Source organism: Balaenoptera physalus (genome assembly GCF_965194825.1).
Source record: "Balaenoptera physalus genome assembly, chromosome: 10".
NCBI lineage: Eukaryota > Metazoa > Chordata > Mammalia > Artiodactyla > Balaenopteridae > Balaenoptera > Balaenoptera physalus.
This window is the reverse complement of record NC_138889.1, coordinates 103,684,323-103,712,086: the sequence shown is the minus strand read 5'-3', so window position 1 is coordinate 103,712,086 and position 27,764 is coordinate 103,684,323. Positions and strand designations below refer to the sequence as shown.

General features: G+C 56.6%; 2 protein-coding genes across 4 annotated transcripts; one reads left to right on the top strand and one right to left on the bottom strand.

Moving 5' to 3' along the window:
• The first annotated feature begins 3,073 nt into the window (after positions 1–3,073).
• Positions 3,074–14,865, top strand: SLC15A3 (solute carrier family 15 member 3). Of its 2 annotated transcripts, XM_082476104.1 has the most exons (8): positions 3,079–3,709; positions 6,718–7,007; positions 8,932–9,079; positions 10,531–10,641; positions 11,368–11,536; positions 12,993–13,151; positions 13,932–14,087; positions 14,569–14,865. In XM_082476104.1, the coding sequence occupies exons 1-8, from the start codon at positions 3,152–3,154 to the stop codon at positions 14,721–14,723; spliced, it is 1,746 nt and encodes a 581-aa protein (XP_082332230.1). In that variant the 5' UTR covers positions 3,079–3,151; the 3' UTR covers positions 14,724–14,865. The 2 variants fall into 2 exon arrangements, with proteins under 2 accessions (XP_082332231.1, XP_082332230.1); XM_082476105.1 differs by lacking the exons at positions 12,993–13,151; positions 13,932–14,087; positions 14,569–14,865 and adding an exon at positions 11,972–12,120 and having other exon boundaries at positions 3,074–3,709.
• TMEM132A (transmembrane protein 132A) lies at positions 14,782–27,217 on the bottom strand. 2 transcript variants are annotated; one of them, XM_082476069.1, is made up of 11 exons: positions 26,843–27,217; positions 24,174–24,388; positions 23,761–23,979; positions 22,669–23,000; positions 20,821–20,970; positions 19,559–19,757; positions 19,331–19,474; positions 18,044–18,246; positions 17,014–17,290; positions 16,475–16,666; positions 14,782–16,062 (listed from the first exon to the last, which is right to left on the bottom strand). In XM_082476069.1, the coding sequence occupies exons 1-11, from the start codon at positions 26,940–26,942 to the stop codon at positions 15,022–15,024; spliced, it is 3,072 nt and encodes a 1,023-aa protein (XP_082332195.1). In that variant the 5' UTR covers positions 26,943–27,217; the 3' UTR covers positions 14,782–15,021. The 2 variants fall into 2 exon arrangements, with proteins under 2 accessions (XP_082332195.1, XP_082332196.1); XM_082476070.1 differs by having other exon boundaries at positions 19,559–19,754; positions 26,843–27,215.
• Between the last annotated feature and the right edge of the window lie 547 nt (positions 27,218–27,764).

The following is a 27,764-nucleotide window of genomic DNA, read 5'->3' as shown; positions in this document are numbered from 1 at the left end:
TTACTTCCGCTGTCTGCAGGACACAAATCGCCCCTACCCAGCAAAGCAGGTCTCCAGGACTTTCCCCAGTCACCCCGCCTTAGTTCCTGGTCACCACACACCTCCGGGGATGGAGACTGGTCAGCAAGGAAGAAACTGCACTTCTTTTTTTTTGGCTGCTTTCCTCTCCTGGTTTTTCTCCGCTGGCTACATAGTTATTAGGACCTTTCCTTTCGTTCACCACCCCATGAAGGTCACTGGTGGCAGGTCACCACTCTCATTGGCAAGGCTCAGCTCTCTGGGATGGCATTTGTCACCTCTGCCACCTTAGTGACCTTGTCAAGAGAGGACAGAGTGGAGTCTGAATGAGACATGCACTTCGTCACCACACCCTGGTGATCCTGAGCTTCTACCAATTCGAGGTAGAGGCAGATTAGTCCAAGTATCTGGGAGGGACTGGGAGACTCCAGTCTCTGCCCACCTCATCCACAGCACTGTCCCTGACTGGCGTGACTGAAACAGAATCCAGGGTGGAGAGCTCTGCTTTCTCTCCATCACCCTGCATTACCCCTGCCCTTGCATGGGCTTGTCCCATCCATCACAGCTTGGCTTCTTACCTGATAGAAAATTTTAACGACCCAGATTTTGGTGGTATCTACAGCTTCTGCAAGACTCCATTTATTTTAGCTTTTAGCCTTCCTGAGGCTATTCTTACAAATCTTGGCTTGGGACAGTCTTTCATTTATTTATTCAACCAAAAGTTTATTGAGCACCTACTATTTGCCAAGCACTGGGCAGTCATTAGGTTAAAACAGTGAAAAGTTACACAAACCCCTTCTACAAATAGTGCTGGAACAGCTGGACATCTGATCCAGCAATCACACTCCTTGATATTTACCCAAAGGATTTGAAAATGCATGTCCACACAAAAACCTGCATACGGATGTTTATAGTAGCTTTATTCATAATTGCCAAAACTTGGGAGCAACCAAAGTATCCTTCAGTAGGTGAATGGATAAATAAACTGTGGTCCATCAGACAATGGAGTATTATTCAGTGCTAAAAAGAAATGAGCTATCAAGCCATGAAAAGGCATAGAGGCATCTTGAATGTATAAGCCTAAGCGAAAGAAGCCAATCTGAAAAGGCTACATACTTTATGGTTCCAACTCTATGACATTATGGAAAAGGCAAAACTATGGAGACAATAAAAAGATCAGTGGTTGCCGGGGGATGGGAGGGTGGGGGAATGAATAGGCAAAGCACAGAGGAATTTTAAGGCAGTGAAAATACTCTGTATGATACTGTAATGATGGATACATGTCATTATACATTCGTCCGAACCCACAGAACATACAACACCAAGAGTGAACGCTAAGGTAGCTATGGACTTTGGGTGATTATGATGTGTCAATGTAGGTTCACCCTAGGTAAAAAAAAAAAAAAAAAAAGTATCTATTCTGGTGAGTGATGTTGATAATGGGGGAGGCTATGCATGTGTGGGGTGGGGGGGCGGTATGAGAAATCTCTGTACCATCCTCCTGATATAAACCTAAAACTGCTCTAAAAAAATAAAGTCTTAAAAAAAAGTTCAACAAGTTCCTTGATCCAATGACACTTCTATTCCACTGGAGGTGATAACTGGTAATTGAACGAGTATTATGTGCTCCGAAGACATTAAAACAGAGGCAGGATGCTGAGAATCCAGTAGGCAACTGCTTAGATAGGATACCAGGGAAGGTCTCCATGAAGAGGAGACATTCCAGCTGAAATCTAAATAAAGAGAAAAGGCCACCCATGCCAAGATGTGGAGGAAAAGCAGTTCTGGCAGAGGTAACAGCGGAGACCAAGGTCCCGAAGCAGGAAGGGGCTCAGCATGTGAGAGGAACAGAGAAAGTAGGTCAGTGTGGCTGGACCTGAGTGGACGTGGGGCTGCGTGATGTTGGAGGAGGGCAGGGACCAGATGCCGTGGGGCTTTTAGGTCAGGCTGAAGGCTGGCGCTTAATCCAAGTGCACCGCAGGGCTCTGAGGAGGGGAGGGCTAAGGCCTGATTTTGATTTAGTCTGAGGTCAGTCTCTCTCAATCTCGACTTACTTGTGGGCCCTCTATGGCGCCACAAGCTTCTTGAAGGTGCCCCCACTTCCTTCCTCATGATAGCATTTGCAAAATCTGAATTGCATTTGAGAGCTTCCTGTGTCTCTCAGGAGCCCGGGCAGTGGTTTACCCCTAGTTCAGCCACCATGAACCAGTCACCCCCGGACCTCCCTTCCCCGCCTCCCCTGGGCCTCAGTCTCTGCATCCACAAAGTGGGCGGGTAGAACTAAATGATGCATATGGCGTTTCCGGTCCTATCACTCTAGCTTTGGTTTGTGATTGGAAGAGGATGCAGCAAAAGTGGGATCCAGGAGAGAAACGAAAGTGAAAGATGGAAAACATTCCTCCAGCCTCCAGGAAAGTAGGCAGAGCTGGGGGGGAGGATAATGGGGGGGAGGGAGGTTTTTAGAAAGCTGGCCTGGCAGGGTCCCTGTGACCCAGACTTTCGCTTCTCCTAAACACCCTAGGACACCATGTGACTCAGCTTGGCCACAGAAGCAGCGAAAGGGGAAGCTAGGGGCTCCCAGAGTTTCTCAAGGAGCAGAGAGCTGGACAGAGGCTGAGCCCGAAGGGAGAGGCCTGGGAGGGGCGGCAGGGGAGGCAGTCTCCGGAAGGCAAGGAGGTGGAGGAGACAGCGGGGCGGTGAGGGCAGAGGGAGCCCCTGTGGGAGGACCCTCGTCTCCGGAGTGCGGGCCAGGTGTCACCAGGGGAGGGGACAACGGTTAAGAAAAGACGACCAACCGGAGAGACCCGCAGGAAAGGAGAGGGAGGGGCAGAGAAGAGGAAAGAGAAGGGTCGGCAGTGAGGAAGGGTGGAGGAAGGAAGAAGAGTTAGGGGTGGGAGGAGGGGAGAGGAGAGAATTAGGGAGCGGGAAGTAGAATCTGGGTAGCCCCAGAGGCCCGAGGGGGCGAGAAAGACAGGGAGAGGGGACAGGGGAGCAGAGGGGAAAAGGGAGAGGCAGGGGGACCAAAAGGGGTGAGAAAGGAGGGAAGGGAGGAGAAGAGAAGAGGGAGGCCGCGGGGGAGGGGCGGAGGGCTGGGGACAGGGTGGGGGTCTGAGAAGCGCAGCGGGGGCCCAGGATGCCCGGGCCGCGCGCCCCAGTGGAGCCCCGAGAGTCCGGGGAGCGCCGGCCGCTGCTGGAGCGCAGGCCGCGGGGGCCCCGACGGTGGTGGCGGGCGGCGGCGGCCGCGGTGCTGCTCGTGGAGATGCTGGAGCGCGCCGCCTTCTTCGGCGTCGCGGGCAACCTGGTGCTCTACCTGAACAGCGCCGACTTCCACTGGGCCGGCGAGCAGGCGTCCCGCGCCGCGCTGGTCTTCCTGGGCGCCTCCTACCTGCTGGCGCCCGTGGGCGGCTGGCTGGCCGACGTATACCTGGGCCGCCACCGCGCCATCGCGCTCAGCCTGCTGCTCTACCTGGCCGCCTCCGGCCTGCTGGCCGCCACCGCCTTCCCCGACGGCCGCAGCTCCTTCTGCGGCGAGATGCTCTCCCTGCCGCTGGGGCCCGCCTGCCCCTCGCCCGGCTGCCTGCACACCTCGCCCGCCCCCTACTGCGCCCCCATCCTCTACGCGGTGTTGCTGCTGCTCGCCCTGGCCGCCAGCTCCGTCAGGAGCAACCTCACCTCTTTCGGGGCCGACCAGGTGAGTGGCAGGAGGGCCCGCCCCGTCGGGAGGCCCGGGGCGCGTTCGTTCGGAGGGAAAGCGACGGACCCGGGAGTCAAGAGGCTCTGGCTGCCAGCCGGCGTGACCCCTCTCCGGGCCCAGTTTCTTGATGTGAAAGAAGCTGTGGGGTTGGGGGTTTGGGGGTGCGGACCCCTACAACAAAAACGATGGCAACAATAGTGATAACCGTAGCTGGCCTTTGACTATGTGCCACTTTCAGTGTTTTAACTCATTTCAACCTCTTAACGACTTAGAAGGTAGGTAGTATTTTTATGTCCATTTTACAGATTAGGACACTGATGTTTCAGGACATTTATCAGCCTGGCTGAGGTCTCATAGAGAGCAGGTCGAAGAGCAGGGTAAGGGTGGCTGCACTTCAGGCCCCACACCTTGCGCCCCATCTGTGTGTTGTCGGCATCTAGGGGCTGGCGGGAGCCTCTTCCTGCCAGCTGTGCTAGAGGTTGAGTCAGGCCCACGTGTTCAGATCCCAACTCTGCCACTCACCAGCCAGAGGCACTTGGGCCAATACCTTAACTTCTGAGCCTTTTTCTGTACCCTTTTGGACAGAACATGGCACATAGGAGAAATTCAATAGATATTTGTTAAATGAATGAGTAAATACTGTGTAATAACAGTATATAACATGGCTATATATAGCTATGGCTAGTATATAACAGTATATAATATAACGTGGCTATATTTTGATAGCTCTACTCAGCGAGCTATTAGACAGTAATTTTTAAAAATATGTAACGTGACTTGAACAAAACCACATACAGTGTTAATGAGCAAAAGCAATGCAAAATTGCATACAGAATATGATTACAGCCATGTGAAAAGACCAGGTGTCAACAAAAGGGGGAAACAGGAAAAAATCGTGACAGTAGTGTGATCAGGTGCCACTGGACTAATTATACTTTTTTCCTAATTGTCTGTTTTAAAATGTTCTTTAATTGCATGCATTACAATCAGAAAGGGGACATTTTGGAAGGAACATTGCATCCAGCTGGCATCCACAGTCCATCATCCAACACAATCTCCAGAGTCCTTACCAAGGAGTGACTCATCCAGCCCGTTTGGATTCCTTTGACGACGGGGGATTCAGTGCCCCCAGGACAGCCCTGTCCATTCCTCAGCCACCACTGACCTTCCTGCAGACCAGGAGACCCCCAATATCTGCCAGTGGGAATCTCTCATCTTCCCTTAATTCTGCTCTTTCATTGACATCCCACTCCACCCCCAGGTGCCCTTGACTTCATTGACCTCCAGAGGGCCTCAGCCATCTAGTGCCTCCTGTCTGTCCCTCCTCTTGGTGGCAGAATTGGTCTCTCAGAGGCTCAGCCACTGGGTAGCATGGACTCTGGGTGGGGCCGGGCCAGGCCAGGCTGGAAGGCTGCCTGGGGGTCTGGCCTGATCCCTAGGACAGTTCAGAAACACTAGAATGATTTGAGGCAGGGATGGACATCATTCGATTAGATTTGAGTTCTTTAAAATGGCTCTGGTTACAGGGTAGGGAGTGGATGGGGGTAACATGAGTGGGCACACCAGAGCAGTGAGGGGGCTGCTGCAGAATTCAGGGGGGGCAGTCGGATGGGGAGTGCGGGGGGGAGCGGGTGGCACCATCTGGCAGGCAGCCATACCCAGGAACTGAGTGTTTAACACACTTGCTGATTTCAGAAAGGGCCATCCATCATTCTCGACAAAGTGGCTTCTCATTTTGGGAGAGCTCATTTATATCCTGAATGGGCTGCCTGGTCTTCCCCTTAGAGTTGCAATTGTCGTATTCATTTATATCCAATTAATAAATGGAGTGCCTGCTCATAATGGGACTTATTCAATTTTCTGCTTGAAAGTCTACAGCAAGGATTCTCAGTGAGTGAGAGGCCCCTCCCTCCTCATCGCCAAGAGGACCCTTCAGAATCTCCAAGGGGATGCAGTTTTAAGCGCACCTGTGTGGACTAAAATTTTACATTTGGAAAATGAACAAAACACCTAGTTACCTTTTTCCTAATGCAACTACAGAAATTAAAGCTTGATAAAATCTTAACTAATGGATATATGTATCTCTGGGTGGAAGGAGAATAATGGATTCTGAGGTTTGGGGAGTTATTGAAACGGTGATGGGGTACAGAATCATTTATCTAGAGAGGTGACCTCCAGACATCACTGCTTTTAAAAAGTACAGATGCCCGGGCCCTGCCCCAGACCTGCTGAGTCAGAATGTGGGACCAGGGTCTAGGAGAGCTACGGGCAGCCAGTGCAGTTGATCCAAGCCAGCAGACCGGAAGGGGGCCTGGGGCCTGGCTGTTGCAGATTGATCCAAATCCTGGGTAAAGATTTTCAGCCCTACTGCCCTTGCTGGGGGGCCCATTTTTTTTTTCACCAGGCCAGAGCCCGCTCTTGGGGCCGTGTCTGGGACCACTTCTGCTTTCCTTGATTATGCCAACTTTGTCTGACTGGGAGGCAAGTTGTGGTGGGAGCACAATGGAAAACTCCATTTGCATCTTCAAACTGCAGAGGAAATTTTCAATTAGACTTCTAACTGTTCTTTCAGTAATATGCACAAATCATGTTTAATAATGTGGAACAGACCTGAGACCTTGACTGGCTTTTTTCTGACTATGAAGGTGACGCACAGTATGGATTGCTCAAAGACAAAGGGATAAATCAGCTAGAAATGAACAAAGTGGCACCAGAGACATCTGTTGTGTGTACTACTTAGTGACAATAAAAAAGCAATGTGTGTCAAGGGCAGGAAGAAACAGCTGTGTCAAAATGTCCTGATCATTAACAGGTGACTCCCAAGAGAAGGGTTTATTCATCCATTCAACAAATATTATTGAGCATCTATTTAGTGATCAGGATGAGGAAAGTGCCAGAACGCCCACCCACTGATCCAAGAAGTGTCTCTGTGGGAGAGGGGGTACAGGCACACGGCAGGGTGCCCTCACACCTCCTTGGCTCTCACTCTCACCCTTGCCTGGCAGGTGATGGATCTTGGCCGCCATGCCAACCGCCGCTTCTTCAACTGGTTTTATTGGAGCATTAATGTGGGTGCCGTGCTGTCGTTGCTGGTGCTGGCCTTTATCCAACAGAACATCAACTTCCTGCTGGGCTACAGCATCATCGTGGGCTGTGTGGGCCTGGCCTTCTTCATCTTCCTCTTCGCCACCCCCAGCTTCATTACCAAGCCCCCCACAGGCAGCCAAGTGTCCTCCATGCTCAAACTTGCTCTCCAGAACTGCTGTCCCAGGCGGTGGCGCCGACACTCTGCCAGGTAAGGGGAGGGCTCTGGGTGAAGGGGCCACGTGATCCAGTTTAAAGACATTCTGGATCAGCTCCAGTGGTAGCCCTTTATGATGACCAGCTCCCCAGTGGGCTAGAGCTGCCCGCCATGACTGAGGATGTTGATAGAGGTCAGGGTGTTGGTGGTGGTAGTGGCAGTGGACTAACTGTGGAAAGTATGAGGATGTTAGTGGTCTTGACAGTGATGGTGGCGATAAAGATAGGGATGATGGTGTTATTAGTGACAAGGAAGATAAACACTGGCAATGGTGATAACCATGGCGGTAGAGTGGTGGTTATGAAGATGATCTACCAGTGAAGGTTGTTGGGATAGCAGTCTACGCTACCTGGATATTAAGTATAAGAAAGGCTAAGATGTCAGCCAAACTGGCTCCCTTTCCCATTATCTGGCATTCAAGGGAGGAAGGTGCTGAATGGCCTTGCGTGTGCACAATGGCTTCCTTTTGCCCCTCTCTTTCCTGAGTTAATTGACTACTTATGCTAAGCAAACCTGTCTCCAGACCTTGGACCCAGTTACAGCTCCTGTCAGTGAGATCTAGACAGAAAAGGTATAGAACATGCTTTCCCCTAACCTGGTGCATTGCTGTAAGGTTTTGTTCGAATAGTCCATTGCTGCCTAACTAACTACCCCAGAACTTAGAGGCTTAAGCAACCACCTTTTTTGACCCCTCAAAATCCTGTGGGTAACTGGGCTCAGCTGGACAGTTCTGCTTCTTATGATACCACGGGGGGCTGCAGTCACTGAGGACTTGAAAGGGCTAGAACATCCAAGACGGCTCTCTTTCCTGGCCGGCAGTCGACGTTGGCTGTCAACGAGGACACCTCGGCTCCCCTTCGTGTGGCCTTGCCCCCCAGGTGGCTGAAGCCTCTCCCGGCAAGGTGTCTGGACTGTGAGAGGAGGGAGCATTCCAAGAGGGAATGTTCCAGAGGGCAAGAAGTGGAAGCTGTCGGTCCCTTGAAGGCCTTTTGGAGGTTTGGAGTCCCAAAGCATCACTCCTTCCTCATTCTGTTGGTCAGTACAGTCACACGCCAGCTCAGATTCAAGGGCAGGGCAGCTAAAATCCACCTGTTAGTGGAAGAGCAACATCACAGGCTGGGTGGGGAGAAGCTGATGGTGGCCGTCGCACCACACCGGTGTCGTCCCTTTTGGAATCTCAAAGGACGAGGCAAGGCTCTTGGGCAAGTAGGGATTAGAAGCCTCTCAGGACAAAGGGCAAAGGGTAAAGGGTGAAGGTTGATCTTTCCTGTCTCCTAATAATGTTCCCTCCACCCCTACCTCTCCATCCCTTGTTCTGTAGGGAGAGGGCTCCCATGTTGCCTGTTGAGGAGGATGGACTTGGAGACCGCACTGGGGGAACTGGGGTGTCTCAAATTGTGACAGCCTTTCTCTCTGAGTCAGGCACGGACTGGGGCTTCCCTGGTTCCCATGGCACATCAACACTACGAGCCAAAAAATCCCCCAAGACTCTGCTCGCCACAGCCTCTGGTCTTACTTTCCCCAGGACCCGAGAGGCCACAGCTCTAGGATGGAATGGGTCTTGATCGCCAACTCTGCCACAGGGATGACAGTGATAGTATTGACAGTGGCAGTGCCAGCCCTGAAAAAATAATGGTGATAGAATGAGAACTCCACGGAGGGGATGGCTTTGGTGATGGTGATGACCATGCTAATGGTGATGATAGGGATGCTGGCATTGGTGATGATGCTGATGACGGCGAAAGGGATGCCGATGGTGGAGTGGAGGACGTGAGGGTGGCGATTTCCGAGATGATGTCTGTGATAGCCGGTGACAGGGAGTGGGATTAAAGTAGGGGATGATGGGGGAGGTGGGAAGGCGGCCGTGGTGGTGGTGACGGTAGCAGCCATTTTATCTGCTGCCTCTATGGCCTCTCAGAGACCCTCCAGGCGCCCAGCTGCTGCCTGACCAGAGGTCTCCCCAGCCTGGCCCTTCCCCCCAAGAGGACATCGCCAACTTCCAGGTGCTGGTGAAGATCTTGCCCGTCTTGGTGACCTTGGTGCCCTACTGGATGGTATACTTCCAGGTCAGCACCCCTGCCCTTTCGCTCTGGGGGGACTGGCTCCCCAGGCCCCTCACTGGTCTCATCTCTCACGGTAGATGCTCAGGGTATGTGGAAAGGGGGAGGGGCTCACAAAGTGAACTGCTGCCACGTAGCAGCTGGGGTGGCGCCTGGCGCTAAGCCGTCCCAATAATTACTCTCTCTGGGTGGTAGAGCACAAGGAGCTCTGGAGACGGGTCTGAGGCCCAGTGACTGAATAAGTCACCCCATCTCTCCGGGCCTCAGTTTCCTGTTAGACTAGAGGCTCTCACAGTTCTGCAGCATTCAGATTCTCCGACTTGGCAGCGGAGGCCCAGAGAAGGTGTGTCGGTTGCCCGAGGCCCCACAGCAAGTTAGGGGCAAGCTCAGTGCCTCGAGTGCTTTGCAACAGCGGTTCCCCACCCTGGCTGCACCTCAGAATCCCCTGCAGAGCTTTTTAAAAAATACAGATTCCCAGGTCCCACCGCAGACTACCGAAAGAGAATTGCTGGAGGAGTCTCTAGTGTAATAAACTTCTCAGATGATGCAGACGCTCAGCCAGGTTTGAAAACCGCTGCTTCCCGCCCGCTCCCCAAGGGGAAGGTTACTGCAGTGAATGTGTGTGCGGGTGTGTGGAGGGCGGGCTGCAGCCTAACCCCAGCCTCTAATCCCCAGTCCACAAGGTCACTGCCTCCCACGCGTGCTCTGCAGGAACCTTGTTGCGAGCTGCAGAGGGTCAGGGTCGTGCAGGGCCAGCCTGCTACTTGGGAGTGGCACAGAGGCGGAAGGTGTCTATGATGGGACACGTGTGTCCACGGTTGATCCCTAGTCGTACCAGTTGTCAGAATACTGACATCCTTCCATACCAGTCAGCAAACAGCTGCTGCCCTGAGCAACCCAAGTGCCCTCCTCTGGCCCCAGGCCCTCCTGCAGGATTCTCCCAGACGCCCCCTCCCTCATACAGCAACTAATGGGATAACGGCCGGAATGGCGGGGTCCCCTGGAGCGTGCTACTGCTGCTGTCCGGGGCCACTCTGCTGGGTCAGTGCCTACGCGGTCCCCAGTTGCGTCAACCTGTGGGGCTCAGCTTGGCCTCAGTGTCAGATGAGCGCTCCCTGCGGGGACAGCCATGCACTATCTTCCCCATGTCCACAAGTATTTATCCACGCTTACTCCGTGCCAGGCCCTGGAGACAAGAACGTGGGCCAGACCAGCTGGGCCTGGGCTCTGGAGCAAAGCGGCACACACAGCCCTCAGGCCTGGGAACAGAGCAAAGGAAGCTCCCGGGGAGGGAGGAGGGTGGGAAGGTCACTTTCCCCCTGAAGCTGGGCGAGGAGACAACTGCCCAGCTGCCCTGTGCTACTGCGGAGGAATGCCTGCCTTGGAGCTGGGAGCATCCTGGGACGGAGGTGAGGCGGCCAACTCTGTTCCAGCCTCACCTCCAGCTCTCTCGGCAGATGCAGTCCACCTATGTCCTGCAAGGTCTTCACCTCCAAATCCCGAACATCTTCCCAGACTACCCTGCCAACAGATCCGCGGCTCTGAGGGCCCAGGGCGGTGGCTACAAGGTGAGAGACACAAACGTGTTCAGCCCCCAGTTCAGGCCGGGCTGGGGGCTTCCTCCAAGAAAAGGAGGAAATGAAGCTGCCGCCACACTCCCGTCCCCCAGCGGCACGGCATCCTCGGGATACAGGAAACGCACCTGGAGGCCCAGACATCCTGCCAAAAGGCTCAAGTACATACAAGACTTCAGGCCAGCTTCACTCCCACCCACTGCTGCTCTGAAGCGGGCCTCACTGCCCAGTTTGCACCAGGCCCTCAGGTCAGGCACATTCGGGGGCATCCTCAACTTTACCTTGCTCCCTCCCTCAGTGGGACTCCTGGATGCTCAGATCTCTGCCTTTCACCAGGACTTTCCAAACCAGTTCCTTGGCATTTCAGAGACTCTTAAAATCAAAGATCTTCAGAGCTGGCAGATAAATGACATATCTGCTACTAGACCTCCCTTCCTTGCCCATGGCAGACATCACTAATCGATCATGGCATTCTTTCATGCTGAGCCCATGAACATTCCAGGCAGCCACTACCAATTGATAGAAGTTAAAGGAACGTATTTGCCATCCCTGATCTAATCCATCCCCTAGTTACCCAGCCGAGGAGTGTGTATCAGGGGAGGGGAAAGGACTGACTCTGGGTCACCCAGGGACAGTCTGGATGGAGTCCAGGTCTCCGGACTCCAGCCCAGAGCTCCTTCTGCTCTGCTAGCCTGCCTCTCTTGGTTCCTTCTTTCCCAGATCCCAGAAGCCTGGCTCCTCCTGGCCAACGTCGTGGTGTTGCTGATCCTGGTGCCTGTGAAGGACCACCTGCTCGATCCTTTACTGCTGCGCTGCAAGCTGCTTCCCTCGGCTCTGCAGAAGATGGCGCTGGGGATGTTCTTTGGTTTCACCTCGGTCACTGTGGCAGGTATGTCGGCCTGAGTGGAGGGCCTTGGGGAGGGGGCTGGCCTTTCTCTGGGGCTGGGGGGAGGCTGGCTCCACCAGGGGCTGATGCTGAAGCTGTGGGCCTGGGCCAAGTACACCCTCCACCCGTGGGTGCCAGTCTTGGCTTCTGGAAGATGTGAGCTGAAAGAGACCCTCCTCCTTGAGTCCAGCCTCCCCTCGTTTTGACAGATGAGGAAACTCAGGCCAGGAGAGGAAAAAAGATTTTCCCCAGTGGGATGTAAGCTTCCTGAAGGCAGGGGATTTTTTTCTTTTTTATTCACTGCTATGAATAATGCACACGGGTGCTCAAAAAATGTGTTGAATGCATTCTTCCAAAGACACACAGCCATTTAGCAGTTGGGGGACAGTTTTCAAAAAGTATCTATTATTTATTCTCTTCCCTCTTCCATTTCAAAAGGATTTGAAGCCACTCATAGGAAAGAAGCTCTGGTAAAGAAGCCTTGCATGCTACTGCACAAACCTCAGCCCTTTTCACTTTGTGACTTAACGATCCTGAAGTTACTTAGTGTCTTTGAGCTTCATCTTTAAAATGCGGAGAGTAATTCATTCAGACCCTGTGCAGAGGCCAGGCTCTACCCTCCTGGAATGTGGTCTAGCAGGAGTGTTGTGAGGATTAAACAAGATGAAGTTGGTAAAGCACCCAGCACCATGCCTGGATCACAAGTAGGAACCAGAGGAATTAAAGCTCAATTAGTATTGTGTTGCAAGTATGAAAACCAAACTAGATTCTTTTTCAGCTACATGCTTTAGTGCATTTTGTCCTATTTGATCCTCACAATAATCCTGGGGTTTTTATTCCTACTTCTTGCATAAGGGAACTGGGTCTCAGAGAGGTTAAGTGATTGGCCCAACATCACACAGCTAGCCAGTGGCAGGACCAGGATTGGAACCCAAGTCACCTAATTCCATATCTGGTGTTCATTCCACTAGAGCACAGCTGTCTCCTAAGCAGTGAAGGGGAAGGAGATAAACTAAACTTGAAAGCCAGGTTAGAAACGCTATTGTAATACTTGATGCTGCAGTAGAGGAGTCATGTGGTATCATGGGAATGGGGCTGGCTTTGAAACCAGACACGCTGGGGCGCAAATACAGCCTCAGTTACGTATCAGCTGTGTGACTCAGGGCTGATTGCTTAACCTAAATTTCTCTTTCTTATTTACAAGAATGCATATTAAATGCCTCGCCTATAACAGGCTCTCAATTAACGAGAACTGTTACGGTTGTTGAGTGCAAAACCTAGTTCTGAGCTTCCTAGCAGCCAAGGCAAAAAGGGAAGAGCTGGAGGGCCAGTGTTCTTTTCCTTTCATGCTGCCTAGTCAATGACTGGCTACTTAGTGAACACCCACTACATGCCAAGCTCTGTCATGGGCTAAGCTGTCTACTGTGGGCCTGACTGTAGCCCCTCTCCCCACCACCAGGAGTCCTGGAGATGGAGCGTTTAGAGTACATCAGTCACAACCAGACGGTGTCCCAGCAGATTGGGCAGAACACATATTATGCAGCACCACTGTCCATCTGGTGGCAGACCCCTCAGTACCTGCTCATCGGGATCAGTGAGATTTTTGCCAGCATCCCAGGTACGCTGGACCCCTCCCCTGCTCTCGCACGGGTGATGGGCTCTGCCTGGTGGTGCCTCCAAGTCAGAGGTCCCACGGGCACAGCCTCTGGAGCTTGTCTGCATGGAGGAAGGCAGGGTTTTCTGAGCGGGGCTGCAGTCACCCCGTGGGGACTTATCAGCACTGGTTTGTGCCAGGCACTGCGATAGGCAGTGGGGATTAGAGGTGAATAAGACATTTCCCATACCACCTTCCCCCACAGTCCCCCTGGTGCCATGTTCCCCACCCTCTGTGACTTTGCGGTTGCTGTTCCCTCTGCCTTCCCATTTCCCAGATTGGAAGTGAACTCCCATTTCCCCTTCAATTCCCAGTCTAACTGCCCTCTCCTCCATGAGGCCCTCTCCAAGGCCTCTGGGCAAAGGCGGTCCTCTCTGTCTTCCCTTTGTTCATGTGGCCCAGGGCAGAGGGAATGTGGCGGGGGAGACACTGGGAGATTTCTGAGGTTGAATCAAAATGATTTGGTGATGCTGCTGAAGGTGGGCAGAGAGGGTGAGAGAGAGAGAGGATGAGGACGGGGCTTCTGTCACTGAAATGGGAGACCCAGGAGGAAGGGGAAGAGGGGAGACAGAGCAGTGTGGGAGCACCCAGGTGGAGGTGTTCAGGGGGGATGAGCAGGGCAGAGGCAAGGGGTCACCCAGGGGAAGCCAGGAGGGAGGCCTGGCTGGGGGAGGGGAGGGCTGTGGCCCAGCAGGCTCTGCTCCTCCACCAGCCCCTTGGGTCGTCCTTCCTCCCTCTCTGCAGGCCTGGAGTTTGCGTACTCAGAGGCCCCGCGTTCCATGCAGGGCGCCATGATGGGCATCTTCTTCTGCCTGTCTGGGGTGGGCTCGCTGTTAGGCTCCAGCCTGGTGGCGCTACTGTCACTGCCGGGGGGCTGGCTACACTGCCCGGAGGATTTTGGTGAGTGTGGGGGGCCTCCCCGGGAATGGGACATGGGTGGAGGGCGACTTGGAAAGGTGATGGCAGCTGCCAAGTGCTTTGACCCCAGGCAGATGGAAATGGCACGCTAGACTCAGAGCAGGGCTCTCGCCCAAACCCGGCCCAGCGCCCACAGCATGGTCCTGTCCTGAGTCTCAGGTACCCTAACCGCCCAAAAGGAATCAGTGAACTCAGCAGACCTCCAAGGCACCTTCCTGCTTCCGGAACTCTGCCATTCTGGCTAAGGGTCACCTTTCTCTGTGGTACTTATGATGTTTTAAGCCCCTGAAAGAACAGCAAGCTACCAGGGCATTGTAGACGCCACAGGAGACACCTAGGGCAGCCCGATGCTAGTGCGCTATCTGCCCTGTTTTCAGACCCCACCCACTGCCCACTTTGGCTTCAGCTGCCAGCGCTGGGGGATCCCTGCCCTGACCCGAATGCCAACCCCTCCTTTCCCCAGGGAACATCAACAAATGCCGGATGGACCTCTATTTCTTCCTGCTGGCCGGCATTCAGGCTGCCACGGCCTTGCTGTATATCGGGATCGCTGGTCGCTATGAGAGGGTGGCCCAGGGCCCAGCCTCCCAAAGCTGTCCCAGGAGGGGCAGTGGCTGAACACGGCCCCCACTCCCCCCCTTGCCTCTCTCCCCCAACAGACAGCCACAGGCCCAGCTGGGGTTTCCTTCTCAGTTTATTCTGTACCCAACATTAGGATGAAATGGTTCTCATAAATAAGGGCCCTGAGCCCTTCCTCACGTCCATGGTCCATGACAAGGGGCAGGGCAGCGGGGGCCTGGGTGGGAGTCCTTGCGAGGGACCAGGCAGGGGACTCGCATCGACCAGCACCAGAGGATGAGCAGGAAGCTGCCCAGGCCAGAGGCCGACGGCGCCGGGCCAGGCAGGCTGGGGAGGGTCAGGAGCTGCCCCGGATCCGCTCCATGTAGCTGCGCAGCTCCTCGGGGTCCTTCAGCCCCATGTCCTCACACACCCAGCGGATGTCCTCCTCGCCCGCCACCAGGATGGACTGCACGGCAGGGGCCCCCACGGGCTCCTCGGGCAGCTGGGCTGGGGGTGCTGGCGCAAACGTCACAAACTCTACTCGCTTCCGCCGCCCCCCGGCTTCCTTTCTGGCCAGGGTGCTCGAGGAGCTGGTGGTGCCCCCAGCAGGGGCCTGGGCCAGGGTCAGGGCCTCCCCTCCTCCCCCACTCTCGCAGGGGCAGCCCCCCTCCCCCTTGGGCAGGCCAGGGGACTGCCGGTCCAGCTGGCGGCTCAGGTCCTCCTGGTCAGTGCCCAGCCAGACCCAGTTGTGGGGCTGGGGGGAGGCAGGGTCAGCAGCACCGTCCGGTGGCTCCTTGCGCTGGTAGCGCAGCATGAAGACCACACCATTGACCAGGAAGATGAGGATGGCCAGACAGAAGATGCCCAGCAGGGCGTACATGCCCAGCTCTAACTCGGTGACCCGCTGAGGGGCGGGGACCATCTCCTCCTCTTCCTCCTCCTCCTCCCTAGCTTCTGCCTTCTCCTTCCCGGCCTCCTCCTCTGCCTGCTCAAACTTGTGCCTCACATCCCCGCTGCCCCCCACACTGCCTGCCGCCCGCCGTTCTCCACCCACGCTGGCCTCTGGGGCCGGTGAGCTCTGAGCTGGGCTGGATGGGAGGGCAGGGGCTGGGGTGGGAGCGGGGGACAGCCCTAGCCAGGTGGTGCCAGAGGCCAGGGGCACACGGTGGCGGCCCCGGCGGCAGGGCTCGGGCGGGTGCAGAGCCACATGCAGGGGCAGCCCCTTGACGCCCGCCCCACTCACCACCACCCCGAGTTGGGCACCCCGCTCATAGGCTGGCAGCACAGCACCGGGCTCCTCGGCCGAGACGGACAGTCCCAGGTCACGGTGGTTGTAGAGCTCAGCGGGGGCCAGGGTGTGGTCAGAGAAGGACAGCCACAGGGAGAGGGCCACCTCCTGTCGGGCACACAGACACAGGCAGAGACACGCGAGGGCACGCACGCATGCACACAGAGACCACTCCCACAGAGACAGGCCACACGGAGGAGGAGAGACCAGAGAGAAAACAGACACAGGCAGAGGGACAGAACACAGGGAGAGAGGGGACACGCGTCAATCACCTGTACTCAGCCCCGCGGTCTGAGTCATCGGGAGGGTCCTCAGTTAGAGCCATCTAATGACCTCCCACTGCCACACTCCAGCCAGCCACTGCTTGATCACCTCCAGCCGCAGAGAGCTCACTACCTTACAGGGAGTCAGTCCTCATCCTGAAAACCCTAAGGTGAAGGGTGGAGGTACCTCCCATCCCCCTGCTATCAACCCCCAGCTGGAGATGTTGACCTCATCCCCCTGACCCCCGAGCTGTCACCTGCTTTGGGGCAGGAAGGGCTGACTGTGCCCAGCACGTGGCTGTGACCTCCCCGGGGTGGGCAGTGCCCCGGCTTAGGGCAAGTGAGATGCCCATCACTGGCTGCACCCGCAGCTCCAGCACCGAGACCTTGTCATCCGTCACAGCCAGCACCTGCTCCCCCAGGATGGAGTCAGACAGCGGGGAGCGCACCTGAGGGTGAGAGGGAGTTGGAAGTGGGGGGGGGGGCCTCGTACACAGACCGCCTCCGCCCTCTGAGAGCCCAGCACCCTTACAAAGGGATCTGGTTTGTGCTCCCAGCATCTGCACAGGCTGCTTTCCCACCTTTGGCACCTCAAGACCTGGCTCCCACATACCCAACCCCAGCCCTTCATACTTTGAGGACTTCCCCCGTTACACGGGCCGCCCTATTCTGACCCAAACCCCAACCCCCCTGGGTTCATACCTCCCCAGGTACACCCTGGGCCTTCCGACACTCGTCACACCTTCCCATTAACATTATGGGAGTCACCTACACCCTTTTCAGGCCGTCTGCTCACCTCGATGGAGGTGACGCCGGGCTCCCGGCCCACCAGGACGCGGCCTCCCTCCAGCGAGGCTACGCTCGGGTCCTGCACGCGGGCGTGCGGCGCCACGAGGTGGGACACGTCCAGCAGCCAGTCCGGGCCGAGCAGGTGGGTGAGGCGGCGGCCGCCGTCCAGCGGGTGGGCCGCGAAAGGGACGAGGAAGCGCACGCCGGCGCGCTGGTACTGCAGACGGCAGCCGCGGACGCGCCGCTCGGCCTCCTCCGCCCCTGCCGCCTCGGGCTCCGGCACCCTGCGGGGAGCGGCGGCCCGGGGGCGGGGCGTCAGCGCGGGCCCCGCCCCTAGCCGGCCGAGGGACCCGCCCAAGGGAGGCCCCCGGCTCCTAGTGGGCGCACGTTCCCCAAGCCCCGCTTGCAGCCACACCTCCGTGGTCAGGTCCTTCCACCTGCAGGCGCCGCGCCCCCAGTCCCATTTCTGACTGGTGCCTTTGCCTATGCATCAAGCCGCTCTCGGCCTCCTCTTACTCCTAATTGGAACTCTGGTTATGCGGGACGAGACCCTCTCTTATGGGGGAGACCCACGGTGCTCACTCTCTGGAGGGCCTGGGAGCTCAGATTCCAGAGACCTGAGGCCACCTCGTCCTTGGGCTCTGGTGGGATCCCCTCAATATTTACTAAGTGCCATCTTAGGCTTTGAGGACACAGCAGGGAACAAAATAGACGAAATCCCCTCCTTCAAGGGCTTACATTCTAGGGGAGGAGTGTGGAGGGTAGTCAGACCACAAACAAGATTAATCAGATCACGTGGTATGTTAGAACGTGATACGTACTATAGAGAAATAAGGCAGGGAAGGAGGAGAGGAGTGGAGGTCGGCAATCACAAACAGCGGTCAGAAGCTGGGTGATGGGCGGGCAGGGGGAGAAGGAACCGCAGGCAATCGGGCAGTTTTTCAGACCCCAGCTCGGGCTTATGGCTGTGTCCCCTGCACCCTCAGTCCCCGAGCGACTTCGCCAAGGCCTGCCAGCTTCCCCAGGGCTCCACCTACCCTTCCGCTGGGCCAGGTACCCTCCAGCCTCGGACCTGCTCGAGGGTGGTGTCGGTGAGTTCGATGCGCAGGGGCAGCAGCGGGGCCCACACGGTCAGCCGCAGCGAGGCCCGCAGCCGGCGCCACCAGAAGTCCACCTGCACCCCCTGAGCACCCCGGCTCTCCTTGCCAGCCACAAACACAGCGTCACAGGCCTCGGACACCTGTGGGAGGGCAGAGGACAGGGGGGGTGGGCTCAGCCACCCGGGACAGGTATGGACCGGGGGGCATCTCTTGACCCCCATACCATAAGAAAGGGGTACGGTTGAAATTCATTCTGTATTTTTCTGTAATGCGTGTCCTCAGATTAAGATTTCCCCATGCAGCCAAGATCCATTCCCCTGGCGGGAACAGCCCTTCCCTGAGTTCACCTGGGGCTCAGCTGGGGGAACTGGCTATTTGCACAGGACAAAATCTCCGGGCAGAGGAGGGTTTGAATCCACAACTTTGGCTCCTCGTTAGTGCTGGCCTCTGGCTTTGGTGCTGGAGCCGCCAGGTACGAGTGGGTAGGCAGAGGCTGAGGGCAAGGCGGACCTATCTGCCTATCGGCAGACCGTGAACCCTCAGGTAGGAACCACTTACACAGAGACAAAGTGCTGGCACAGGTAGCCAAAGACACCTCCACTCAGGCGGCCAGAATTTAGGACATGCAGGCTCTGGGCTTCCCCTCTTAGGGGAATTCAAAATGGGGAGTGTTGCCCTGCCTTCTTTTTAACCTCATGGGTCATTATGAGGTTCCAATAATAACAGATGTCATTATTTTTACCATTCGATAATGATTGTATTGTATTATGATTATAACAGCAATAGCTGCCGTTGTTCAGCCCCTGCTCTCTGCTGGATACTGTCTTAGAGTGCTTTTAATTCTTACAACATCCCTAAAATAGATTCCCATTTTAAAGCTTAGGAAACGGAGGCTCAGAGAGGTTGAGACTTGTCCACAATCACACAGCTAGCTGATAACAAAGATGGGCTTCAAATGAAAACTTTCCCACCATAAAGTACATGCCCTTAACTCTCCCACGTCAGTTCATTTGCCAGTGCAGTAAGAACGTGAAAGTGCCTCAGTTGGGGGTTTGGGGGTTGCACAGCTCCCACTTGACTCTGGAGAGAGTTGGTGGGACCAAAGCTGTGGTTCCCCTCATGAGGTTACTGGTGTCAAGAAGAAGCTGTTCTCTTGGGGACCTGAGTGGGGAAGGAGGAACGCTGTGTGCGCCACGCGTACACAAACGCATACGTGCCACTCACCTGCAGGACCTGTGTGTTGGCTGACTTGCAGCCGATGTGCTCTGTCACCTCCACCAGAGCTCCGCCGCTGTCCACGGTGACAAGGCGCACAGGGACGTGCCGCGGCACTCCAGTCAACGGCGCCGTGTTCACCAGCTCCTCAGCCTGGGGGTGCAGGAGGAGCTCAGCCCCAAGCTCTTCACCTCCCTTGGCCCCCAGTCTGTCTGGGAAGAGCTGGGGACCCCTTACCTTGGCCAGTGGGACGAGGGCTCTTATGTCCCGCTCCGACACCAGGATCTCCCACACCATTTTGTCCTTCTCTGCTTCGGGGGCCTGGCCTGGGTACTCCAGCTGCCATGTGACAGGGCGAGTGACCGCCACGCCCCCACTAGTGCCATTCTCCACCAAAAAGTCCACCCACAGGAACTCGGACAGTTCAAGGGGGCTGCTGGCCAGAAGAGAGAGAATCTGAGTGCTTGAGAGCGGCCAGGCACTGTTGTGAGCGCTTCCTGTATTCGTGAGGTAGGTCCTACGATTATCCCCATTTTACAGATGAGCAAACTGAGGTCTGGAGGTTATGTAACTCACCCAAGGTCACACAGCAAAAAGTGGTAGGGCTGGGATTAAACCCAAGCATCCTGGCTCCAGAGCCCAAGTTCTTATCCGCTCAAGATCCATGGAGCCACTTTACCAACCCCTAGAATGCTTGCTGGCTCTCCTGCCTTCCTGGGCCCCCTGCACTCAGGCCTCTGTCTTCCACAGCCATTGGGGTGGCATGAAGCACCAATGTCAATTTTTACCAAGTAGGAAGATTCACTTCCCAGTCCCAGAACTGGCACTTGACACCTTGAATAATAAATAACCTCACAGTTTCCTTTGATCAACCACCTACTATGTGCCAGGAACCAGCCTAGATGCTTGCTGGGTGGTACCTTATTTTCACAAACCCTAAGGGATGCATCATTACCCCCATTTCACAAGTGAGGAAACAGAGGCTCTGGTGGGGGAGGGCGGGGGCGTGCTTAACTGGCTTGCCCGAGTTATTTATCCAAAAAGTGTCAGAACTAGGATTCAGACAGGGGCTACAAAGCGCATGGCCTTGACCCAGACTCAGGGCATGAATAAGAAGAGTTCATAAGTGTTAAGAACTGCAACTGGGCTTTTGGAGGAATATTAATGGCTGGGAAAAAGGGACCCATTTGGTGATAGTGGGAGGCAGGGTAGCTGCAGTGAGGGTTGTGACTGGGTGGCCAGGATAGATTGTCATCACCTGGAATAAGACTCAGACACTCACTGTTCCTGGCACGTACCTGGGGATGGATAAATAGTAGCTGAATGAACAAAAGATATATCTGCTTTGTGCTGCTTCCTCGAAGGAGTCTGCTCTTGTGCCTGCCTACATGGGAATATGGGGGCCGGCAGCCCCCTCCCCTCGGGCCCCCTAAATCTGCCCACTAGCACTCTAGTACCATCCCTCCCCGCCCTACCCCTCGTGAGAGGTAAGTACCCACCTGGAGTCTGGCCCCGCGGGCCTGTCCCGGTGGCAGGTGATGAGGGTGGTATGGTGCTTGGAGCCCTTGAAGCGGTCCAGCTTGGCAGTCCAGAGGGCTGGTTGGGCTGGGCGGGCAGCTTTCACATGCAGCCCCTTCTTTACCTTGATCCTGGGGAAGGGGACACAGGTCCAGTTTGTCAGGGGGGTGCTGAAGTGTGGACTGGATCAGAGCGGGAAGATAAGGGACTCCAGTCTGAATCTCCTCCTCGCCATCCTCTGACCCACAAGGACCGCATCTCATGGCAGGTCCTGCCACACAGCTCTCCCCAGTTCAAAGACCACTTATGACTCCCCACTGCCCACGAGGTCAAGTCTTAGCCTGGCATCCGAGGCCCTCCAGGGTCTGGTCCAGTTTCTTCTTTGGCTGTGACATCTCTCCACGCACTCTTAGCTTTAGCTGCACCCAAAGTACACGAGCACGATGCCCTTGAAGCCTCTAAGCCTTTGCTCAGGCTGTGCCTTCAGCCTGGTCTGCCCTTCCTTTCTTCACCTGCTCATTCTTCAAGTCTCCAGCAACACAGATACCATTTCCTTTATTAAGCTCTCCCTGTGGCAGGATGAATTTCCCCTGCCTCCACCCCCCTAACCCCAGCCCGTGCAGCACTTTGTACCTTCATCAGAGCTTATAATCCAGTTCATGCCCGTCCAATCCCCTTCCCTACCACTAGGGGTCCCTTAGTGCCAGAGGGGGACCGGGCCTTGCTCTTTTCTGAAGGTCCAGAGTGGAGACACAGGGATTGGCATATTTTAAGTGTCTAGGGAGATCTAACAATGATACGAGTGAGAGAGGAGGGCATGAGAGACAGGGAGATGGGACAGGCACCTGTGAGACACAGGGATGGGACACACACAAACCCGATTATGGGATAGGCAAGTCACGCTCTGCAAATCCTTGGTAGTAGTAAGACTGGGGTAGGGGGGACTTCCCTGGTGGGGCAGTGGTTAAGAATCTGCCCAGCCCAATGCAGGGACACAGGTTCGAGCCCTGGTCTGGGACGATCCCGCATGCCACGGAGCAACTAAGCCTGTGTGTCACAACAACTGAGCCTGCGCTCTAGAGCCCCGTGAGCCCCAACTACTGAGCCTGCGCACCACAACTACTGAAGCCCGCGCACCTGTGCTCCGCAACAAGAGAAGCCACCACAACGAGAAGCCCGCGCACGGCAACGAAGAGTAGTCCCCGCTCGCCGCAACTAGAGAAAGCCCGCGTGCAGCAACAAAGACCAAACGCAGCCAAAAATAAATAAATTAATAAATTAATTTAAAAAAAAAAAGATTGGGGTGGGGGACGGCTGGGGGTGGGGCACTTCCTGAAGAAAGGGACAGGAAGGAGGGCCCTCCTATGGGGAGGAGCCAGCTCTGTCCAAAGGCTAAGGACCCATGGTGAGGGTGGTAAGAGGGAAAAGATGCAGATGAATGGGACTAGGGCAAATGCCTCTGCCGGGGCATCCCAGCATTAACCACTCCCAGGCACGGCACTTCCCAGTTTTTAAGCCCTCTCCCGTTTCCCCTCCCTGGAGCCGCAACTGCCCTGTGGGCAACATTAGCCCACTGGACAAAGGAGTCTCAGGGAAGTGCCAGGGGAGGGGAGCTTCCTCCTTCTGATTCCAAGTTCAGGGCTGTGCCCAATCGCCGGGTCCTGCTTGCTGCCAGGGCAATCACAGTGCTTGGCCTGGAGGGGGTATGGCGGACCCATGTTTTGCAGAGGTCAAGGATTCCACTAAAGACCCCAAGAGGAAGAGGTACCTGCGCAGTCTTCCTGCAGAGGTTCCGGCCTCTGACCCGCCCCCAGGGGCCCGGTGCTCACCGCAGGGTCAGGACGCTGGCTGTGAAATTGTGTTGAAGCAGGAGGGCGGCACTGAAGAGCTGACCGGGCCGCACGGGCATGTCAGGCACCCGCAGAGTCACTGCCTCATCCAGGGGCACCTCTTGGTACTGTGGGGGGTCCGCGGGGCGCAGCTCCACGTCGCCCACCGGGAGGGCCTGCTCCCCAGGGTCCTCCTCACCGCCGGGGCCGCAGCCCCCAGGGCCCTCGGCTGCCGGCTCCAGTGTGTAGGCCAGCTCGGCCCGCGTGGCCGAGCCCTGGGAGAACCAGTGGGAGGGGAACTCCATCTCCACTACACAGGCGCCCAGGGATGGCTGCAAAGACACAACGGCCATGGTCAGCGTGGCGGGGGAGGGGAGTCCCGGCACCCAGGGCGGGAAACCCAGAGCTGCAGGGGTCCATGAGAGCAGGGCCAGCACGGGCCGCAGACGCATCCCACGTGACACAGCCAACTGGCAACGCGGCCGAGGCTAGGTCTCAGAACGCGTCCACTGGCCGTTCTTCCACCTTTGGGAACAGCCTCATTCCAGAGGGAACCAACCCCAACGCCTGCCCCTAATCATGCTCCAGGACCGCCCTGACGACCACTCAGAATCCTCAGGCCTCTCAGAATCCCACAGCCCACAGAACACCTCTCTCCAGTGGAATCCTGTGCTAGACTGCAAAAGAGCAGAAATTGCAATAATAAGAGTAACGCTAACAATAATACAAACACTCACTGAGGGATTGCTCTTGTGCCAGGCATTGTGCCGAAAGCTATTCTTGCACCCATCTCATTTATTCTTTATTCCAACTCAATATGAGGTAAAAACTGTTATTATCCCATTTTACTGATGAGGAAACTGAGCCTCACAGAGGTTACGTTACTTGCCCAAAGTCATGTACAATGGACTGAACTCCTTAAGGGGCCCTAAATAAGAGGGACCCGCGAAAGCCAGCAGAGCAGGAATGGAGTCAGGTGGTCCATGACCTCCAAACCTCCCAGGAGTGGTGAGGCCCTCTCTTCCCTACTCCGGGACCACCGTCTGGCGGATACAGCAGCAGGGCCAGCCCAGGTGGGGCCCTCCCACTCACCTGGAAGCGGCAGGCTTGGTGAGCAGTGCCTGCAGGGTGTGTGGCGTGGAGCCGGGCACAGGGCAGGCTGCCAGGCCCCGGGGGCCAATCCTGCCCTTTGAGGTGGAAGAGGACGCGGGCGTGGGGCTCCGCTGGAGTCACAGCCACTTCCACTGACACGGCCCGCACGTCCCACGGGACTGGCCGTTGCTGTGGCTCAGTGACGCGAGGAGGGACCACCTGGAGGGAGAACGGGGGTGCTCAACAAAGCAAGGGGTGGGGAGAAGCAAAAACTCAGGCTGGCAGGAGAGAGCCTTTATGGGCCTCCTTTTCCCCCTCTGGAAAATGGGGAGCACAGCTAGGGCTGAGCCACACGCAGCTGACCTTGGCTCTGAGTCCGGTTGGCCCAGGAGACTCTGGTGGCCCCTCCTTACCTGCTGAGTGGCGAAGGGTGGGTAGGAGGCCCGGAGAAGTGGCTGGGCCCTGGGCCAGGGCTGCAGGAGCAGAAAGGTCTCAGATCGGGAGCCCAGAGAGGAGTTGGCAGGTGGATAGCGGCCCACCTGCTGCACACGGAAGTGCTCGGGGGCATCCAGGAGCTCCAGGGCCGCAGGCAGGTAGACTGGGTCCAGGGGGTCCTGGTCACACTCCACTGAAGAGGGAGAAGGGGGAGGGATGGTGACAGCTTTAGAGCAGGCAGGGGCTGAACTCAGCTTTGTCCCGGGGCACAGCAGTGGTGGGCGATGGAGGAAGAAAAGGGTTGTAAATGTCCCATCCTCCCAGGGTGTCGGGGGGAGTCTCCCCATTTCACAGATGAGGTAACTGGGACCAGGATTTGAATCTACATCCAGGACTGACTGCCAGCTTCTGAGTCATTCCTTCTTCTGCCTTCCACAGACCCAGGCCTTCCTCACGCCAGCAGAACCTTCTCAATGTCTCCTCCCCCATTCCTGCCCCCTACCTACCTGCCTCTGACACCAAGGCATTTGCGGGGTACAGACCTCCCAAGACAGGGTCTATGTAGTAAAAGATGGTGATGAGGTGAGCTTTGTAGAAGTAGAGACCCTTTCTCAGCCCCTGGGTCCTTGGCCAGACTTGGCTGGGCATCCACCCCCCCTCCCGCTGCATCATCACCATGGCAACCTTGCACTGGTTTCCCGAACTTGCTCCATTCTACCCATCCCAACTGGGTACTGGAGTGCAAGTCTAGGATGGGGGAGGGGGGTGGGAACCATAAGCTTGGGGAGAGAGTCAAAGTATTCAACCAACAGTCAGAAGGGCAAAGGACCCCTAAGACCATATTTGGTTTGTATCAACTGACTATTAGTTAGCCCTAAAAATAATAGTTAACATTTTTTGACAGCAAGCTATATGTTGGCTACTATTTTAAATACTTTACATGTATTAACTCTTTCGGGTTTTGTAATAGCTCTGAGAACTAGGTTCTATTAATATTAATCCCATTTTATGGTTGTAGAAAATGAAGCTGAGAGGTTCAGAGACTTGCCTGGGGTCCCACAGCAGGAACGTGATGGAGCTGGGAGTCAGAGCCCAGACACCAACCATTACACACCCTGCCTCTCCACCCTCCACCTCTCTCCACCCTGTGCTGCTTTCCACCGTGCACCCTGTGGGCTTCATTCCCTAGAGTGTGGGTCTCTCCTCCTCTGCTGGGCAGCGCCTCCCTCCTCCTTCAGGGTCAAGAGTCATTGTCACCTCCTTTTAAGGAAGCCCCCTTGATTGCTTGCCCTCTCACCAGTCCCCTCAGTCTTCTGCACCCCTGAATTAGTTATCTTCCTGTCTGTCGGCTGGGGGCCTTGTCTTACTCATCCCAGCATCCCCCATCCCTGGAGAGGATGCCCTGGGAGCCTGGAGACCTGTGTTTACGTCCTAACTCTTCCTCGGTTAGGCTTGGGTCAGTCATTTAACATCCTGGAGCCTCAGTTTCCTCACCTGTAGAACAAGCGAGCATTTAGTGACACGGTGGACAGGGGAGGGCTTTGTAAACTATGGTGCGCTGTCTGGAAGAGGGATTATTGCTGCTGCATAATAGATGTGACAAGGCTTTCCTCTTCTCTCTGTGTGAGGGGTTATTAGGGCTCCTGCTGGGTCCCCTGGGGAGGGGAGCAGGTGGCTGAAAGCAGCCCTAAAGCCAGTTCGCTCTCAGCCCCACTGCTGGGCTGGGGGTCGTGATGGTTTCAACCTCCTTCTAGACCCTCCCCAGCAAGGAGCATGTGGCTGAGAAGCTCCACTCCCCGCGCCCCCCACCCCGAAGTGTAACAGGTGAGTGACTATGGCTCCCTGGGGGCAGACCCTGGCTTCTGGTCCTTCTCCTACTCCATACTCCACTGCCTGGATAATTACAAGATGCTCTGTGGCCTGACTCCCACGGACTCGCATCACTCAGAGCTCAGCTCTCTTATGGGGGGAGGCGGGCAGGGAATGCCTCGCTCTCTGTGGCATCATCCACCTAGCAGCCTCAGCCCGCGCCAAGGGCAGTCTGCCTCCCACGCAGGGGCACAGGGGAGGCGGTGCCCCTTCCTCCAGTGATCCCCATACTCAGGAAGGCACCGATGAAGTAATTCCAAGGTCAAAGAGCTCCTTGGGGCAGGGGGAAGGCGGCTGCGGATCTCGCAGGTCCTGGGCAAAGGGGCTGCTTCCCGTTCCGTGGGGGCTGGGTTGATGGTTGCGGGGAGGAGGCCAGGAGCCACGGGGCTACAGCTCTCTGTACCGCAGATTAGGGAGCTGGTGCGTGCGGGGCAGGGGGCAGCCAGGTTAGACGTCGCGACTGGAGGGGAAACTCGTGGAAGGTGCGGGGACACGGCGAGGATGGGGGGATGACGGTGAGAGCCCGGGGACCCCGCTGGCCTTGGGTCAGGAAGAAGTTGCCAGGTTATTCAAGTGAGGAAAGCCATAGAGGCGCGAGGCTGGGGGCCAGATCCCAGGGGTAAGTCCTCTCCAACCCTCAGGGCACGCTGCGGGGCGACCCGGCTCGGGGTTTAGTCCCAGAACTCGCGGGTTCCCGGCTCCCGAGCATCCCTCGCGCTCGGCCTCTGCTCGGGCCCGGCTGCCCCTCGCCCCGCCCCGCCCCTCCTCTCCCGCTGACCTCTCACGACGTCCAGGGCGAGGGCCACCAGTAGGCAGAGCCAGGAGCCGCAGGGCCCCCGGGGAGCCGCTGCCGCGCGCCCCGCCATCCAGACGTTCATCCTTCCCACGCAAGGCCGGGACTAGGCGGGCGGCTCAGGTGGCCGCGGTCCTCCCGGCATCTCCCGGCCCGACCAGGCCGGCTGCGTCCCCGCCGCCCGCCAATCCGCGGGCCCGCCCGCCCCGCGGCTGCAGTTCCCAGACAATGGAGCGGGAGCTAGAGCTGGAGCAGGAGGGTGGGAGGGAGCGAACGCGGCTCACGGGCTGCCCCTCAGCCCCGCCGGGTCCTAGTGCCCTACGGATCCCGAAGCCCCAAGCGCCCCTGTGCTAGAGGTCAGGCAGAAGGCCACTTCCCCGGGGACTGACTTGCCTCTGCCAAAAGGGACATGACGACGTGTTCGGTTCGCTCCCTTTCGGAAGCTCCTGACCAATGAGGAAAAAGCACCTCCTCTGCCTCACCCCCACCCCACAAGCAGCTCTCCTATAAAGGCATCTGACACTTGAACCAGAACCAGAATTCGGGGTGGGGGGGACGTAGAGAACCGAGCTCCGGGGTGGAGAGGGGATGAGAGGGGCCAGTAGGGCCAGGTGACAACTGCTCTGACAGAGGAAGCGCCCCAGATGCAGGCAGCCCCATCCCTGGGAGAAGTCTGTGGGTCTGTGAAGAGGGAGGGCTGCTCTCTTTGCTGAGGGAAGGCCTGCCTCCCAGGTCCGGCCTCTCGGCGCAGCCTTGCTCGCCAGGCAGCATTGGGAGAGGTCCTGAGCGGCTTAAAAAGGAAAAACCACACCCAGGCCCCTCCCCGAAATGCCTGATCCAATCCATGGGCCGGGTTGAGAACCGCGGCGCAGAAACTCCTGTCTGGTGGGGAAGCAGGGAGGACAGG